At 41.6% G+C, this 15,638-nt stretch overlaps 2 protein-coding genes across 5 annotated transcripts in view; one reads left to right on the top strand and one right to left on the bottom strand.

Annotated features, from left to right (window-relative positions):
• Positions 1 to 8: 8 nt before the first annotated feature.
• vwa2 (von Willebrand factor A domain containing 2) overlaps positions 9 to 15,638 on the top strand; it is a 21,384-nt gene continuing 5,754 nt past the window's right edge. Inside the window, exons 1-14 of one of the 4 annotated variants that reach the window (XM_008313768.3) lie at positions 9 to 278; positions 3,418 to 3,482; positions 4,965 to 5,039; positions 6,498 to 6,631; positions 6,725 to 6,834; positions 7,354 to 7,554; positions 7,627 to 7,760; positions 8,317 to 8,446; positions 8,543 to 8,598; positions 8,937 to 9,044; positions 9,769 to 10,350; positions 10,530 to 11,081; positions 11,785 to 11,907; positions 12,311 to 13,023. In XM_008313768.3, coding sequence (XP_008311990.1) covers positions 3,428 to 3,482; positions 4,965 to 5,039; positions 6,498 to 6,631; positions 6,725 to 6,834; positions 7,354 to 7,554; positions 7,627 to 7,760; positions 8,317 to 8,446; positions 8,543 to 8,598; positions 8,937 to 9,044; positions 9,769 to 10,350; positions 10,530 to 11,081; positions 11,785 to 11,907; positions 12,311 to 12,441 — 2,391 coding nt within the window. In that variant the 5' untranslated portion in view covers positions 9 to 278; positions 3,418 to 3,427 and the 3' untranslated portion in view covers positions 12,442 to 13,023. Of the gene's footprint in view, positions 279 to 3,417; positions 3,483 to 4,964; positions 5,040 to 6,497; positions 6,632 to 6,724; positions 6,835 to 7,353; positions 7,555 to 7,626; positions 7,761 to 8,316; positions 8,447 to 8,542; positions 8,599 to 8,936; positions 9,045 to 9,768; positions 10,351 to 10,529; positions 11,082 to 11,784; positions 11,908 to 12,310; positions 13,024 to 15,638 lie in introns of those variants that run through there. The other 3 variants (XM_025057592.1, XM_025057591.1, XM_025057593.1) reach the window with 3 other exon arrangements.
• afap1l2 (actin filament associated protein 1-like 2) overlaps positions 13,103 to 15,638 on the bottom strand; it is a 44,590-nt gene continuing 42,054 nt past the window's right edge. The window contains exons 17-19 of the mRNA XM_025057595.1: positions 14,319 to 14,506; positions 13,675 to 13,881; positions 13,103 to 13,598 (exon numbers count right to left, since the gene is read on the bottom strand). Of these exons, the coding sequence (XP_024913363.1) occupies positions 13,572 to 13,598; positions 13,675 to 13,881; positions 14,319 to 14,506 (422 nt within the window). The 3' untranslated portion in view covers positions 13,103 to 13,571. The remainder of the gene's footprint in view (positions 13,599 to 13,674; positions 13,882 to 14,318; positions 14,507 to 15,638) is intronic.

Genomic DNA, 15,638 nt, shown 5'->3' with positions numbered 1-15,638 from the left:
GTAATGTCATTGTAGCTGTGGATTATTGAAAAGACAAAAAAAAAAAAAATGTAATAACTATGTTCTTTTGCACCACTTCTCGGCTCCTCCTCCTCATCTCCATACCTGGCCTTACGGGCCAGCTGAACGGCTGCTGCAACAGGATAACCAGAGGGGGGCGTGGTGAGTAGGTGGAGACGCTGCTCTCCTGTCTGGAGGAGATCTCACTGGTGAGGAAACAAACGGTGACGGAGGAGCAGAGAGGAGCAGACCCTGAGAGCTGACTGAACCACTGCCTGGTAGGAAGATGATGATGATGATGATGCTTTTGTTTACTATCGCTTGTTTTCTAACTTAGCAACACATGCTTCCAAAGGGATTAATTTGAATATATTCACACCAGTGATGCACCAACTACCAATTGGTGATTTATCTCCCAGTGTCAAAAACTACACTTTAAAAAGTGACAACTTGGTCTTCCAGTAGATTAAAGGTAAATCCTCCTGAAGTGATGAATGCCGAAGTGAGCCGCCTGTCATTGTGTTCAGCCTCTAGAGTAAACCATGCCCACTGTTGCATGACAAGGTCTTGACCCTTGACCCCTCTTAAAGTTGTGTTGACTGTTTTAGGAGTGTCCATAGAAGTCCTGTTATGAGGGAATCTGCAAGAACAAACTCTAAAAATAAAACCTTTTGTCTAAGTGTTTCTTAGCACAGAGTCTCGTATCAGGTGGAATGGAAATGCACTTTTGAGCATTGGGTTAAAATTGCAGATATTCTATGGGAGGAAGCTGTACTGCTAATGTCTTCATCATTGGAGAAATACAAAGTTGTAGCTCACAGGATTCCAACACAAACTAAAGCACCAGTTTCAACTTCCCTCGGTGGTTCTCACGTTCAAATCATCTTCTAATAGAATATTCCCCCACATGTGCCTACCTGTTTGTCTTTACTGGAACATGATCCAAACACACAGTTAGGAATTTTAAATTACACTGAGACATGGCTTAATATTCCACACCTGCCTGTATCTTGTGTGGTAAAATGATTTTTTTTTTTTACCTTTATTTCCCATTTGTCTTCAACCTGGCTATGCGTACGGTGAGTCATTTTGCAGACATTTTAACTGTTAGGATGGAAGCCAAGGCAGCACACCTCCAAGTACAGGTTAAGAAACAAGAGTCTTGTGTGGAGTTGGCCCTAAAGCTCGCACCCTTTTTCTAATGACAGACCACGGAGCAGAGGCACTCTCCAGCCAGACCCCCAATTCAAAACAGACGGCACCTTCATGGTGGAGGTCCTATTTGGTTCCTTGTAAAAGTGCTTTTAGTTTAAGGAATGTGTCAATATTCATCCGTTTATAGGGGGGGGCGGGGGGGGGGTCGAGTCTTTCAGGGTCTGAATTTTGAAGGTAAAGAAATGAGAACACTTCAGGTTGTAGTCTCTGACTGACTCAAATAAGACATTTAAAGTCAGAACATGTTCATAAAATAAGTTTATCTGATCCCATGGTATAACAGGCTGTTCAGTTTCACTTCAGATTCTTGTGTATGTTTTTCTGGCACAGACATATTTGACAGGAAACAGCTGGAACTCAGTGAGCAGAAGTTCAGCCAGGAAATAATTTGACCCCTGTAATAAATTTGAACTGCTGCTACCATGTCAGGTGTCAACAACGTCTTGGGACAGTAGGAAGTATGAGGTAACAATATGCCACCAGTAGGGGCGATTGCATTGTTTTAAAAAAATATATATATAAAGAATTAGAATATGCAACCGGTCTAATTCCAATTTAATTAAATTGCGGAAGATTTTTTCTTTATTTTTAAATGTTTAATGGAAAATAAACTATAAAGCAAGACTGGTGACAGATGGAGCTACAAAAGAGGAAATTTGTTCCGCAGGCTTTCTTACTTACGTAAACGCACTCTTGTTTGACTTCTCGGTACAAAATGATGCTAATATATTAAATGAGTCAGTGATTCAACTGTTAGGATTCAACTTCCTGGTTTTCTCAGCCGCAGTAGAAAGAGGGGTTTGTTCACAGGGAGACAGAAAGATGAAGGCAGGAATGATGCAGAAATCTGTCTGTCAAGAGGCTGCCAAGCATCAGAGGTACATGCGGGAGTGTGTGTAGTGCACACGTGTGTAACGTACACTGTTTATCTGCCGTATGTGTCGGCATGCATGACGTCCTCTTCCTGTTTGCGTGTCCATTTGCGTCCGCCTGTGCCCGTGTGCATCACACACACATTGAGAGCCCATGGAAGTAATGAAATCTGTAGACATAGCAGCGAGTGTGCACGCACGCATCATTAATATAGTCCCAGGTGATGTTTATCAGCCCATACCACCTGCATACCTGCTCTGTAGATCTCTATCACACACACACACACACTTCTCTAATGAGGGAACTCTATTCTGCACACAATCCTATCTCTGTCCTAGAAGTACACACAAGCTTACCTGTGGGGACGGATTCTCGGATAGTCATCGGGATGTGTTGATAAAGCGTGTTTAAATGACTGGGGACGGATTCTCTGGCAGGTCTGCCCTACGCACACGTAGGTCACATGTGCACACATTTCTTCTGACACACCAGCCCAGAAGACATGAGACTTCGTATTCAAAACAATGACGAAAGTAGCCATAGTGATTCTTCAGTTCAAATGCAGTCATCGCGATGTGTTGATAAAGCGTGTTTAAATGACAAAAAATACATTTTTACTATGTATGAACAAAATAAAGCCACGGAGCAGGATAATATGTGTCTTCTGGGCAACCAAAACAGAAATATACAAGAAATGAATGGTATCTCAAATATGTTTCCTCAAGGCCACAGAAAAGAAATTGCACAGTATCTGAGAATTGCACCTGTTCCTCTGGATCATTATTTAATAGACAGACCTTTGTCAGAATGGTCTAAGAAAACAGGTTGTTATGTAGAGTCTCTGTATTGCTATATATATATATATATGTATATATATATATGTATGTATGTATGTTTGTATGTATATATAGTTTTAAATATCACTCATTGTCCCAAAAGGACAAGTCCTTGACGTATGCAAGTACTAAAATATTTTACAAATACCTAAAATTATTTTAGAAAATACTAATGTTAATTGAATATAATCAAAAATGTAACATTGTTAAAAGAGAGATGCTAAATTTTCGTGAAACAAAGGTTAGAGATTGAATCTGTACCTGACTTTAATTTTAGATAAAACATTTTATAAAATTTTTGTTTGTTTGTTTTTGCTTCCGCCATAGTTATGTGACTGTATAAATACTATAAAAGCAGTAATGGGGAACTCCAAGTACAATTACCAATAGTATAATGTCGGTAAACAACAACAACAACAAAAACACTGCTATAATTCTGCACACATTATGTCGTTCATTTCTAATTATGCCTTTTTTTTTTTGCCCATTCCAGGTATCCCAGAATGCACCTCAATATCCAACTGTCCCTCTTCTTCACATTGCTTCTTCTTCTCCAAGGTCAGTGTGTTTGTGTGTTGTTGTGGCATCTACTCTTCTAGGCCTCTGAGCTGGCTGAAATGATCATGAGCATTGTTGTGATAAGTGACGGGGTCTTCAAATTTCTATTTTATATTTTAAAGGGTTTTAAATGCTTAATTTAAGTGCTTTGACGTTGTCTCTTCCAGCCGGTGCTGAAGTATTTCCGTTCAACCCTATTAAAAGTGCTGTCCTGCCTCCTGTGCCTAAAATGCTGGCCGTTTTCAAGCGGGCCAGATTTTACATGGCTTTTATAGCACATCGTTGGTCGTGCTCTCACACCGAAGGGTATTGGTATTCACCTCAGGGCAGAAGCAGGAGTCGGGCGGGGATATGATCTTTAAGATGTTTTCAAAAATGACGGCTTTAGCACCATCTGCAGTATTTATTACTGGCCATGTTAAGACTTTGAACCTGAGCAAACCAGACTTTTTTTTTCACCTTGTCAGGGCGGCCACTTTTTACTCCTATGCTGACACACACAAATCTAACACATTTCGGTGCATGCTGTAGTACTTCTTGCCAAATCACACACAAAAACACGTTTCGGTGCATGCTGTAGTACTTCTTGCTCAGTTGATGCGTGATGGTGAGCTTTAGATGCTAAACAGGCATTGTTTAAATGATGTTTGCTGAGGCCCACTGACAACGGAAGAAGCCGCATAAGAGAAAATTCCCGCATAATGCAATTCTTGCATAAAATGTGGTTGTAAATATGGGCAGATGACACTTTAACTTGATAGTGAGTTCTTTTTTTTCTTTCCTATATTTTTCCCTAAATCACAGTCGGGTTATTTCATTCTTTCACATAGTGCTGGAACATGTTTTGTTTACGGCTGGAAACATTATACACAGCGCAATGCATATTTTCCCGAAGCTCAAAATAACAGCTTCAAAGCTGTTGCGTTTAGAGGAAATTAGAGACCGCGGCCTCTGCATAGAAGGTTGTCTGTTTACAAGATAAATCAGGGAACATGTCCCGTAGGAGAAATAAACATCAGGTAGGTTCTGTCAGTCTTTAATTAAGCCTTACTGTAGCTGTTTGCAATGGTTGCGCTTCATATATTTGAAAGTCAGCCTCTTTGGACAGATTTCCATCCAAATCTTAGGGTTTTTCCCCCCCTCTTTTTGTTGTCTTTTCTGCTGCTGTCAGACAAATACGATGTCGATAAATGAGTACTGCGAAAAAAAACGCTCAGTGAGAAATTACATCATCATTACCATGTGAAATCAGCATCTCGTATGTTGTTTTTTTTTTGTTGATACTGAATAATATTTACGACTTATTTAAAGAGATTTTTTTAAATGTATAGTGTTAAGAATCAGATTTGTGGCCACAGTGGGACTAGAATTCTTCCTGAACTGTCAAATATTGTACTTTTGTAATATTTCTCTTTTTATACAGTACATCCAGTTAACATTAACCCTTGAATGACTCACCACCAAGTTGCTATTCTCTTCCAGTCCAGCAGGGCTACACGGTGCAGGAGATCCAAACCAGCCATGAGAACATCTTAAAAATCAACTCAGCAGGAGAGAGTGAGTACGATATGAAAACCACAGTCTGGAGAACACAGCCGCAAGAAACTATTTTGCTAATGCAATGTGTGATGCCGTTATCTTTTTGTGAACAGATAATTTTTGAATTTAAAAAAATCCCCCGTGAGGTGTAAGGTTCTGGGATGATCTCTGTTTAAAAGTGCTTATAACTTAGTGATTGTGGATGAGTTCCATCAGTCAGTTATCACACTCAGGAGCGTGAGATTAACCGAGGTAAACACTAACAGATGAGGCCCGCTCTAATGGCCTCCTCCTGATCTGCTGCACATTCTAACATGACAGTTATTTTCGCTGCAGGCGAGTACAAACCTGCTGCAGACAAGTGGGGAGGATTTCTGCTTAGTAATGGTTTTGGAGCAGAGAAAATCATGCTCTGGTATGCTGATGTCTTTTCTTTTATTACCTAAACGTAGGTTGTGCTTTTTTTAACCCTTCAACAATTGGAAATTGGAAACCTCACCAAGATAATCCCATAATAGAATGGATACGAAACAGGACACACTCTTTTTGGGAGTCATGCATCCCGGCGTTTTTTTGAGAGAGTTTTTGAGGTCACTGAAAATAAAGTGGAGATTTTAATGGTTAAATGACAAATCCAAATATTTAAAATGTTTATTAACTAAATACTATTAGTTGTGGACTACATGTGGATGCTGTATTATCTTAATAATTAATTTAATCTGGGTTATTAAAGTTCTAACTATTTTGAATTTTTTTTATCTGTAAATTGGCTAAAATATTATTATAATTTTTGGCTAATATTAATATCATGATTATATATTAAGAAAATAATCCGTAACTGTCAAACATGGGTGTCCAACTGTATTTTGTTGGAGGTCCGCATCAGTGTCCAATGCTCCATACCAAAAAATTAAAAAATCATTTTTTTTGACTTTCACAAGTATTGTATGATACTCCACTCTTTGTTAATTATACATGTATAGTATTTGCTTTATAATACTACAGGACATGCAGCTGGTACAAATATTTTTGTTCTCTCATTCTTGAATGAACAACTGAAAATAAATTAATAAAAAATAATGCAAAGGGTAAAACGTAATTATTAAAAAAACAAAAACAAACAGGTACCAGATATGGTTGGTGGCCTAAAGTGGCCAGTGGGCCATGAGTTTGAGATCCCTGCCATGAGGATGATTTATTCTAGTTTTATTTATTTTTTTACTTTACACTCATGCTACACGTTAAGTGTTAAGTTCTGCTCCTTTGAAGCAGATACGTTTCCAGACATATTTTTTCAGACATATTTCAACATAATTATAGTGTGTAGTCTACGGAGAAGTAGTGTAAATAACATCACTCTTTTGCTCCTCAAACAGTGTGACACTTACGAGTAACACTTACAAGTGTTTTACAGTCATCGTTGTTTCGCATATCTTGATGAAAACAAATGACTTTTTCCCCCCCCTCCAATCGTAGTGATGCGATGTTCAGCAGCAATGGACGTCCTCTTCCTCATGGATGGTTCCTACAGCGTGGGCAAAAGCAGCTTTGAAAGGTCCAAACACTACGCGCTCAAACTCTGTCAAACCCTCGACATTGGACCAGACAAGGTTTGATGCGGTTTGAGAATTCCACAGATAAAGTCTTCCTGTCCTGTTGTACTTTATTTTTAAGTGAATATCAATCTCTCCCTCTTGTCCAAGGTCAGAGTCGGTGTGATTCAGTTCGGCTCTACGCCTCGACTGGAGTTTCCTCTGGACGCATACACCACAAAGCAGGAGCTGAAGAAGCACATGAAAAAAGTTTCCTACAGGTGCGTTTTTTTTTTTTCCTCACTTCTTCCACTGTTATGACTCGCAGCAGAATTTTTATTTACATTTAATCTGTCTTTTATTTTTATATATACGTGGATTCCTCTCGATTAATCACAATTAATCAAGATTAATTGTAATTTATTGTGATTTATGAATCATCATTAATCATCCATCCATTATTATAAGATCTGACTTTTGTCCTAGTGCAACCAACCCTTAAAGGTGATGCATTCATAGCATCATCTGCAGAGGAAGGAGAGGAAACCGCGGGGTCTCTGTTTACTATCTTTATCCCAAAATAACTCCGTACAAAATAACACTTTTGGAGATTCAAGTCCAAGTTTTCCTGGAGTTCCAGTCCACAAAGAAAGGGAAGGAAAAGGTTGATAACATTGCGTTCAAACATGTCACTCCGTCGCGACATGTGACTTCCTGTAAGGTTTACCCTGGTGGAGGGGTATTTTTATTCTACATGGATTCTTTGTTTGTAAAAAAACGTTCTTCCTGTGAACCCACAGAGGGGGCAGCACTCAGACGGGGCTAGCTCTGAAATACGTTTTGAGGAAGGGTTTCCCGGGCGGTCGCAACTCCTCGTCCCCTGTGGCCCGCATCGCCATCCTGCTGTCTGATGGGATGTCCCAGGGCAACACAGTGCAGGCGGCCGCACAACTCAAAGAAACTGGCGTGGTCCTGTTTGCCGTCGGTCTGCGCTACCCCAGGTATCAAATTTTTCTCCTTCTACTTTAGAAACAGTGACTCTACTTCTGATTTCTGATTGGCCTGTGTTACAGGTGGGAGGAGCTACACACGCTGGCCAGTGAGCCCGTGGAGAACCACGTGTTCTTTGCCGAACATTTCTACGATGCTGTCAACGGCCTCTACACCACGCTAAGCACCTTCTTTGTCTGCAACGCCACACCCACAGGTGGGACTCAGTGACATCACTAAAGATAAATATACACTCTACGACAGGCGTGGGCATACTTTTTGACTCACAAACAGATAGATAGATTACATGTAAAACTCATGCATAAAGGATAATTAGCTAAAATGCTTTTATCATTTTCTACGCCATCTATTGGGGAAACATGGGTATTGCAGGGATAAAGCAGAAGTATTATGATATTATAAATTATATAATTTGGAAAAGTTTGGCGGTCGGATTAAAAAGATGAACGGGCCCCATCCGGCCCCCGGGCCTTAGTTTGCCCATGCATGCTCTACAACATGGGTTTGAGGTCATGTCATGTGACCATACGAGGAAACACATGGGTTTGATGTCATGTCATGTGACCATACGAGGAAACTTCGTCGTTAAAAACCAACAAATAACAACAATAGACATGAGTTTATAGATACATAGAAATCTTATTCAAAGTATCTTTTGAATCCCTCAAAATAAGCATCAAACACTAAGGTTAGAAGTCTTGAAATGAACCCGGTTCTCTTTCCTGTCTCTTTGTAAACCGGTTACTGTCTAGGCTGTCGCGTGGAGTCATTCCTCTGTGAGAGGAAGACCCTGGAGACGGTCAAGGAGCTGCAGGGAAATTTCATGTGTTGGAAAGGCAGCAAAGGATTTTCCCCGTACACATCGCTGTGTCCTTACTACAGGTACGACACACACTCATGCACACGTGACTTTCACGGTCACGGTTCTTCAGAACTCACCGAATGCTAACATACTGGTCGACCGAATCTCTGTTGCAGGTACAACAGGGCTTATAGACGACACCAGACAGTCTGCCATCGGACCATCTGTCCAGGTGATAACCATACTGAGTCTGAATGCTGATATTTGAATGCTTTATGTTTGTTTTTCTGCTCCAGCAATATGAAGAAAAAAAATCTTATTAAGGAATAACGATGTACCTTGAAAATTAATTATTCTCTCTTAATATGATAATCTGATAGAAATTTGAATCGACTCCCAGCCTTTATAATATATACTTATATATGTAACATTAGTCTGCAATATTTCTATTGTAATTAAATACCATCATCGATCATGTTTTTTTTTACTATAACCATTACAACCAATTTTTAATATTTAAACATTGGAGTAATAATGTTTTTACAAAACATTTTGTTTACGTCTCTCCAGACCCCTGTGACTCTGAGCCGTGCCTGAATGGTGGAACCTGTGTATCAGAGGGTCCAGAGGACTACCACTGTGTGTGTCCTCCTGGCTACGAAGGAGACCCCCACTGTTGTTCGTACCCTTTAAATTATGCTCCTGTTTTATACTGATAGAAACAGTAAACCAGAGTGTATTCTACATCCTGCCTGCACACATTACCTGAAAAGTGAAAACTACGTAAAACCTGCTTACTCCTAGACACATTGCAAGGAAAAATGTGTGTGATGTGTGCCATCCAGGGTTTGAATTTCGAATTTTTTCCAAAATCAGACATTTTTTAATTATCTGATTTTGATGTTGAAGTCATTTCAGTGTTAAAATAATCAATGTCTCAATTTTTAAAAATTCAACATGTTAAAGTAATCTTAAAAAATTCTAAAAAAGAATCAGCATAAAGAAATTCAACATCTGAAAAATAAAAAATAATAAAATCTGTCCAAAAAAATTGTCAAAAAATTTAAGTTTTGAAAAATTAAGTGTAATAAAAATCAGTTAGAAAGTGTCAGTGTTAGAAATTCAAAATTAGACACCGAACATTTACTTCCATAATCTTCTAGGTTAGAAATTCAAAATTAGACGCCGAACATTTACTTCCATAATCTTCTAGTACTTTTTATTACACGAAATAATACTTAGTCAAATGTACATGTTTGTATGTGTATTACTCACCTTTATTGTCTCAGCTTAGGTTTGCAGCGAGTGAGCACTGCTTATCTATAGAATGGATCTCTATGTAATTAACTGTAAAACACCTCCACTATCAGTCCAACCTGAGCCCTGCCCTCTCTGCCCTCAGCCCCGGCCTTATCCCTGGACTGCTCTGTGGACCTCCTCTTCCTCCTGGAGGGCTCTGCCACTCTTACCGTGGACGGTTTCCTTCGCCTCAAGTCCTTCCTCAAGCGTTTCCTGCAGACGGTGATCGGTCCTGACACCCCCAGTAAAGTCGGCCTGGCCGTGTTCGGTGGGGAGACCCGTGTCGAAGCCCAGGTTGGTAAATTTAAGAAGGACCTGAAGGGTCTGCTGAAGGGAGTGGAGGCCCTCCAGTCCATCGGCGGTGAAACCAACACAGGACAGGCGCTGCGCTACGTCACACGCCACGGATTCTTGAGTGCACCGATCTTCGCCGACGTCGCGGACGACCTCCCGCGCGTGGTGGTGCTGCTCACTGCCACCCCTGCTGCCGACGAGGTGGTACTGCCTTCTAAATACGCAAGGGACAGAGAGATCTTTCTTATAGCGGTGGGACCGGAATTCTTGAAAGAACAGCTGAACAACATCACAGGAAATCCCCAAAGGACTCTCACCTACTCATTACCTGACAGGCTGAATGCCAAGATTCCTGAGCTCAAGGCCAAAATCTGCAGCGTGGACCAACAAGGTGATGATTTACGCCGTCAAAATCTTAGATTTTGATTTATTACTTCTTAGCTAATACCACTCCGACCTGCCTCGAATAAAATATTCAAAATAAAAAAAAACTAAAAGTAGTGAAGTAGCAAATTTAGACCATACAACTGTGTGGAAAAATTCCCCAAAAAACATTTACTCTTCCTCCAGGTTGCCTTGGCCAGGCAGTCGACCTGGTGTTTGCTGTGGACGCCTCAGGTGGCGTCAGCGCGGACAACTTCTCCATCCTGCTGGACTTCATACGTACCCTAACTGTCCAGTTCGACATCAACCGCGACGTGGCCCAGGTGGCACTCGTGGTATACGGACGAAGACCCACCACCGTCTTTCACCTGGACACCTACGAGACGGGCTCCGCCATCCTGAAGGCGGTGGGCGACGCTAACTACCAGGGCGGAGCGGCCTCCACCGGCGCCGCTCTACTTCACATCCACTCCCATGTTCTGACTGTGGCCAAAGGGGCGCGACCCGGCGTCAACAAGGCCGTGGTGGTGCTCACTGACGGTTCGGGTGCAGGGGACGCTGTGGTGCCAGCGCAGAAGATAAGAGACAACGGAGTTTCACTGTTTGTGGTCGGCACTGGAGATGTCCAGAGGGAGAAGCTCCTGCAGGTCGTGGGATCAGAGGAGCACATGATCACTGCACCTTCTTATGAGGACCTCAAGTACTTTGAGGACGTCCTGGTGCAGATGCTGTGTTCTGGTGAGTAGGAAAGGAATTCTGGAAATTTTTTTTAAAAATCATTGAAATGAATACATTAAATAGATTCAAATGTATGTTTCATTCTGGAGTGCTGCTAAAAAACACACACTGACAGATGTATAAACCAACCTGTGAACTAGATGAAATCTACTTAATTTTATTTCATTTTTTAGGCTTTGTTTTCTTTACCATCAATGGATTAAAGTTTAAAAACGCCCTCCTCCAACATCTCCCAGATACAGGAAGTCCTTGTCCACAGTTGGTTTAGTTGTTTATAGCTGAATAAAGCCAAACAAAGCAGGTCGCTTACAAAATAAGACATGAACTTCCTGAGGAAGGGAGCACTGGGTCAACTACTGTACTCCTCTCTGCTAGTACAAAAACATTTTTTTGTCTGATTTGAGCAACATGGGTGAGAGTATTGAATATTGAAAACTACACAAACTTCCTGTTAGATTATGTCATATAAACATGTTATCAAAAGCTATGTTATGTTAAAGCATGTTGTAGTATGTACAATGTAGAATGTTTTTGTAGAATTCCCTGCAGCATGTTCTCTCTGTTTGTTTGTGTTAGTACTTTGTGCAACCACATGAAAAAAAAAACAACAAAAAAACATATTCAACCACATGAAAAAAAAAACCCCCAAAAAACGTATTCCTTTGACATAAATATTTTCTATGGTCTTTTCATTATCAATCAGAAATAAAGAAGCCAGTAAACCTGTGCAGCCCAAACCCGTGTATGAACGATGGCAAGTGCATCCTGTCGGGGGTGAGCTTCCGCTGCCAGTGCCGGGGCTTCGAAGGACCGCACTGTGAAAAAAGTCAGTGTCTTTTGTAATAAAAAACCTTTCTCTCCTTTTCATTCTTAACACCTTTCTCTGATTTCTTAGATTTAAAGAAAGATTTCTCTAACGTACTGTTGCAGGGGTCGTCGTCAAGGCTGTAGTGTTATTGTTGATTTTCTAAAATTATCCCTGGGATGTTAAACAAATCTGGAAAGAATGTTCCTCAGTGATCACTGCTGGTTAGTGAGCTCTTGACAGAGCTGACAGTTAATGAAAACCCACAGCTGGACCTCTTGACAGTTAATGAAAACCCACAGCTGGAGGCCACAAACTCATGAATGTGTATTTACCTACTTCCTGAGTCAACAACCTTTTCCTTGCAACCACTAACTGTTGCCCCCTGGTGGCTATTCTTTTTTTTTTCTGATTTGCTTTGCAGAAAGACGGAGTTCTTCAACCAGGGGAGATCTCCCAAGGCCCGCTGGTCTCAGAAGAAAAGTCCGACCGAAGAAAAGCCACCAGGAGCTGCTGCATCAATACAAACTGCACCGCCGGAGGCACGCTGCCTGACATACGTCAACACACATTACATTATATTCACAGTAACTTTTAAACTCGTGGACTCTTGAGAACTGAGGACGTTGGTGTCGTTGGATGAAAGGGAAAATGGATGTTTAATTATTTAAACCGCACCTGGTGCCTCCTAACTGTATGTCTCGACTGCTGCCTCGTATGTTACCAAAGATGTAAACTTTTATACCATATATGTATATCTGCGTCACTTTGTTATTGTCCATTCATTACAGTCCTTGTTTTATAGTACTAAAAAAAAGTTTATGCGGGGTTGACAGTTAACAACTACAATGTGTCTTAAAAGGCGGGGATTTGAACCCACATCTTCTGCACCATTTTGCCATGGATAATGAAGTATGAGTTGTGAAACCTCTGCGTCAGGTTTGTTTCGTTTAAATCTCTTTTTAGACTTCAGGGTTTTTTTCATCTGTTGTGTAAATACACGCCATGTATTGCTTTTAAATTGTGCTAATAATATACTAAAAATTCATCAATTACCGTTGTGTTTTGACAAACCATATTCTACTGCTATTCAAATGTAATGTAGCGCGATGGTAGGATTAAAAAGTATACATAAAAAAAACAATCTGAAATTAAGATTACAACACCTGATTTTTTTTTTATGTGAAGCAATCGTAAATGTATATAAACAGTCAACTTTTTTCTAACATTTTTATTTGAATAAAAAGTGCATGTCTAGCTAGCAATACAAGCCAAAAGGCCAAGTAATGGTGTAAATATATTTACATCTTGGCTACCAGCATATATGAACCAAGCTACAAGAAGTGTACAAATAGGCCATTAAAGTAAAGGGGCTTCTGTACGCAGGTCTCCCACCGCAGTGGGTTCACATATTTGGCATGATAAAGAACAATTGTTAGACTGGCCAAAACGCTACTTCAAATTCCTCCTTCAAGCAATTAAAGAACATACTAGAACTTTCAAAGTCATTAAATCCAATATGATCCAGTGGTATTTGGAAACACAGCTTGTGCCCTGCTGCTATGTTCTCCCCCTCGTAGACTTTGGCAAGAAGGTGGTGAAGATGAAAGATCCGGAGGAGGCAGGGGGAGGGATGTTGACCGTTCAAACTTGGCAGGACATTGAGGACCAAAGGTTTCCTTCTCCTAAGTGGATGATTTCTTCTCCCATTCCTGCAAATGTGAAACGAGGCGGTAACAGAATGTGATTCATGATGCGGCTTTGTCTTTCAGGAACCTCCGGCCTCACCTTGGCTTTCTGAAGGACGTTGCCCTTGGTGCTCATCATTGAGGTCGGTCTGCTCTTTAGCGCCGAGGCAGAGTTAACCGGCGAGGCTGGATCGGCACTGTGGTTGCTGCACGAGTTCTGGGACGACGAAGACGATGATGATGACGGCGATGGTGACGATAGAAATGATGACGATGTTTGGGGAGTAGGCAGAGATGCGGTTTTAGTCTGAGGGTAAGAGAACGGAAGGAGATTCTCAGTGTCGCTACAGTACTTATTTTCTCACTGTACTAGTTTATTTTTTTTTTGTCAAGTGGACAGCTAAAGGATAGGAGCCCAAAAAATATTATAATATTACTGTAAAACTATTGCTTTGAGACATTTCTTGTAGTCGGTATCCTGCAACAAAATGTATTTGCATTCTCAAGTAAAGATCTAAGAAAAAAGAAAAGGATCAACTAACAATAAGTAATAAGCTTTGTTTTCATGCAAAAAAGAAATCATTTAATGAAATACATCAACATGTAATGTTTGTGCCATCAAGTGGGCCAGATTGAACCCCCTAGCGGGCTGATTCCGGCCCGCGGGCCGCATGTTTGACACCCTCGCTCAAGCCGTCGTTCCATTAAAGCACTGTTCCTCTGAGACCGAGGCGGCTCACTCACCGTGGGTGTGTCTTGAAGGCTGCTGTCCAATGTGGTGCCCAGTGTGAACGGCCCTGACTCCACCTTCTTCAGACTTTCCTTCACCTCCACCAGGCGGAGCTCCACCTCCACCCTGCGGTGCTCGGCCTCTTTGCAGGCCTCCTCCTTCTGCTTCAGACAGGCCTCCAGCGCGGCCTGCTGCTTGGGGTCTGAGAGAAACATCAGAGTGTCAGACGGACCTTGGTTTTCGTCATCACAGGTGCCGCGGCACTGTACGTTCACAGCATCTGAACCTTGGCAGGCACTCAGCTCCTCCTTGGCCTCCCTCTTCTCCTTCTTCAGGTTTGCCAGGCTGCTCCGCACCTCCTCCCTCTCCTTCTCTAAGCGGTCCCGCTCGTCAATGTAGCGCCGCAGGTCTGCTTCCGTGCGGTTTTTACCCAGTTTCACCTCAACTGCACCAGTACAACCTGGAGATGAGATGTGTGGAACTTTAAATCATGTCATTTGTTTTAATGTGTCAATAGATGGAATGATTACCATAAAGCAATGATTGTTATTTTTTTAAATATAAAATAAATAATCTCTTCAAACTTAAATCTGTCTGCAGGGGATGACAAATTCCACTAGATGGCGCTGTGGTAGTTTGTGACAAACTAAAAACCTGTCAGAAGTGTTAAAATGGCTTTTTACAACTGACTAACAAAAAGTTTTGTTTAAACCATTAATACTAATACTCTCTCTCTCTCCCTCCCCTAGTGCAGAGTCTCTCACCTAAGGTATGGGCCTTGGGCCGCAGTGGCTGGGGACTGCGGGAGAACCCAGCAGCCGTGGAACCACCTGTGGGTCCCTTCTGTCCCCCACAGGGGCTGAAGGCCTGTGGGATCTCCACACTTGTCTTCTTGGGTGTCTCCTGGCCTGGAGGACTGGCTTTGACTGGCTCTGTTTGGGACGGTAACTGTGTGGGACTCTGAGACAGGTGTTCCTGGTCGTTCACTGCAGAAGTTGAACTCGTCCCGTTTGGTGTGGGCGTCGTCTCTGCCTCAGATGAGTTGGTGAAGCTGACCTAACAGCAGTGAAAGAATGTAGCATGATTCAATAGATGGATGGATGGATGGATGGATGGATAGATAGATGGATGGATGGATGGATAGATGGATGGATGGATGGATGGGTAGATGGATATATGGATGGATGGATAGATGGATGGATGGATAGATGGATGGATGGATGGATGGGTAGATGGATATATGGATGGATGGATAGATGGATGGATGGATAGATGGATGGATGGATGGATGGGTAGATGGATATATGGATGGATGGATAGATGGATGGATGGAT

This window comes from Cynoglossus semilaevis, chromosome 8 (genome assembly GCF_000523025.1).
Source record: "Cynoglossus semilaevis isolate Cse_v1.0 chromosome 8, Cse_v1.0, whole genome shotgun sequence".
In the NCBI taxonomy this organism is placed as follows: domain Eukaryota; kingdom Metazoa; phylum Chordata; class Actinopteri; order Pleuronectiformes; family Cynoglossidae; genus Cynoglossus; species Cynoglossus semilaevis.
The sequence above is the reverse complement of the archived record's forward strand: the minus strand, read 5'-3'. Positions and strand labels throughout refer to the sequence as shown.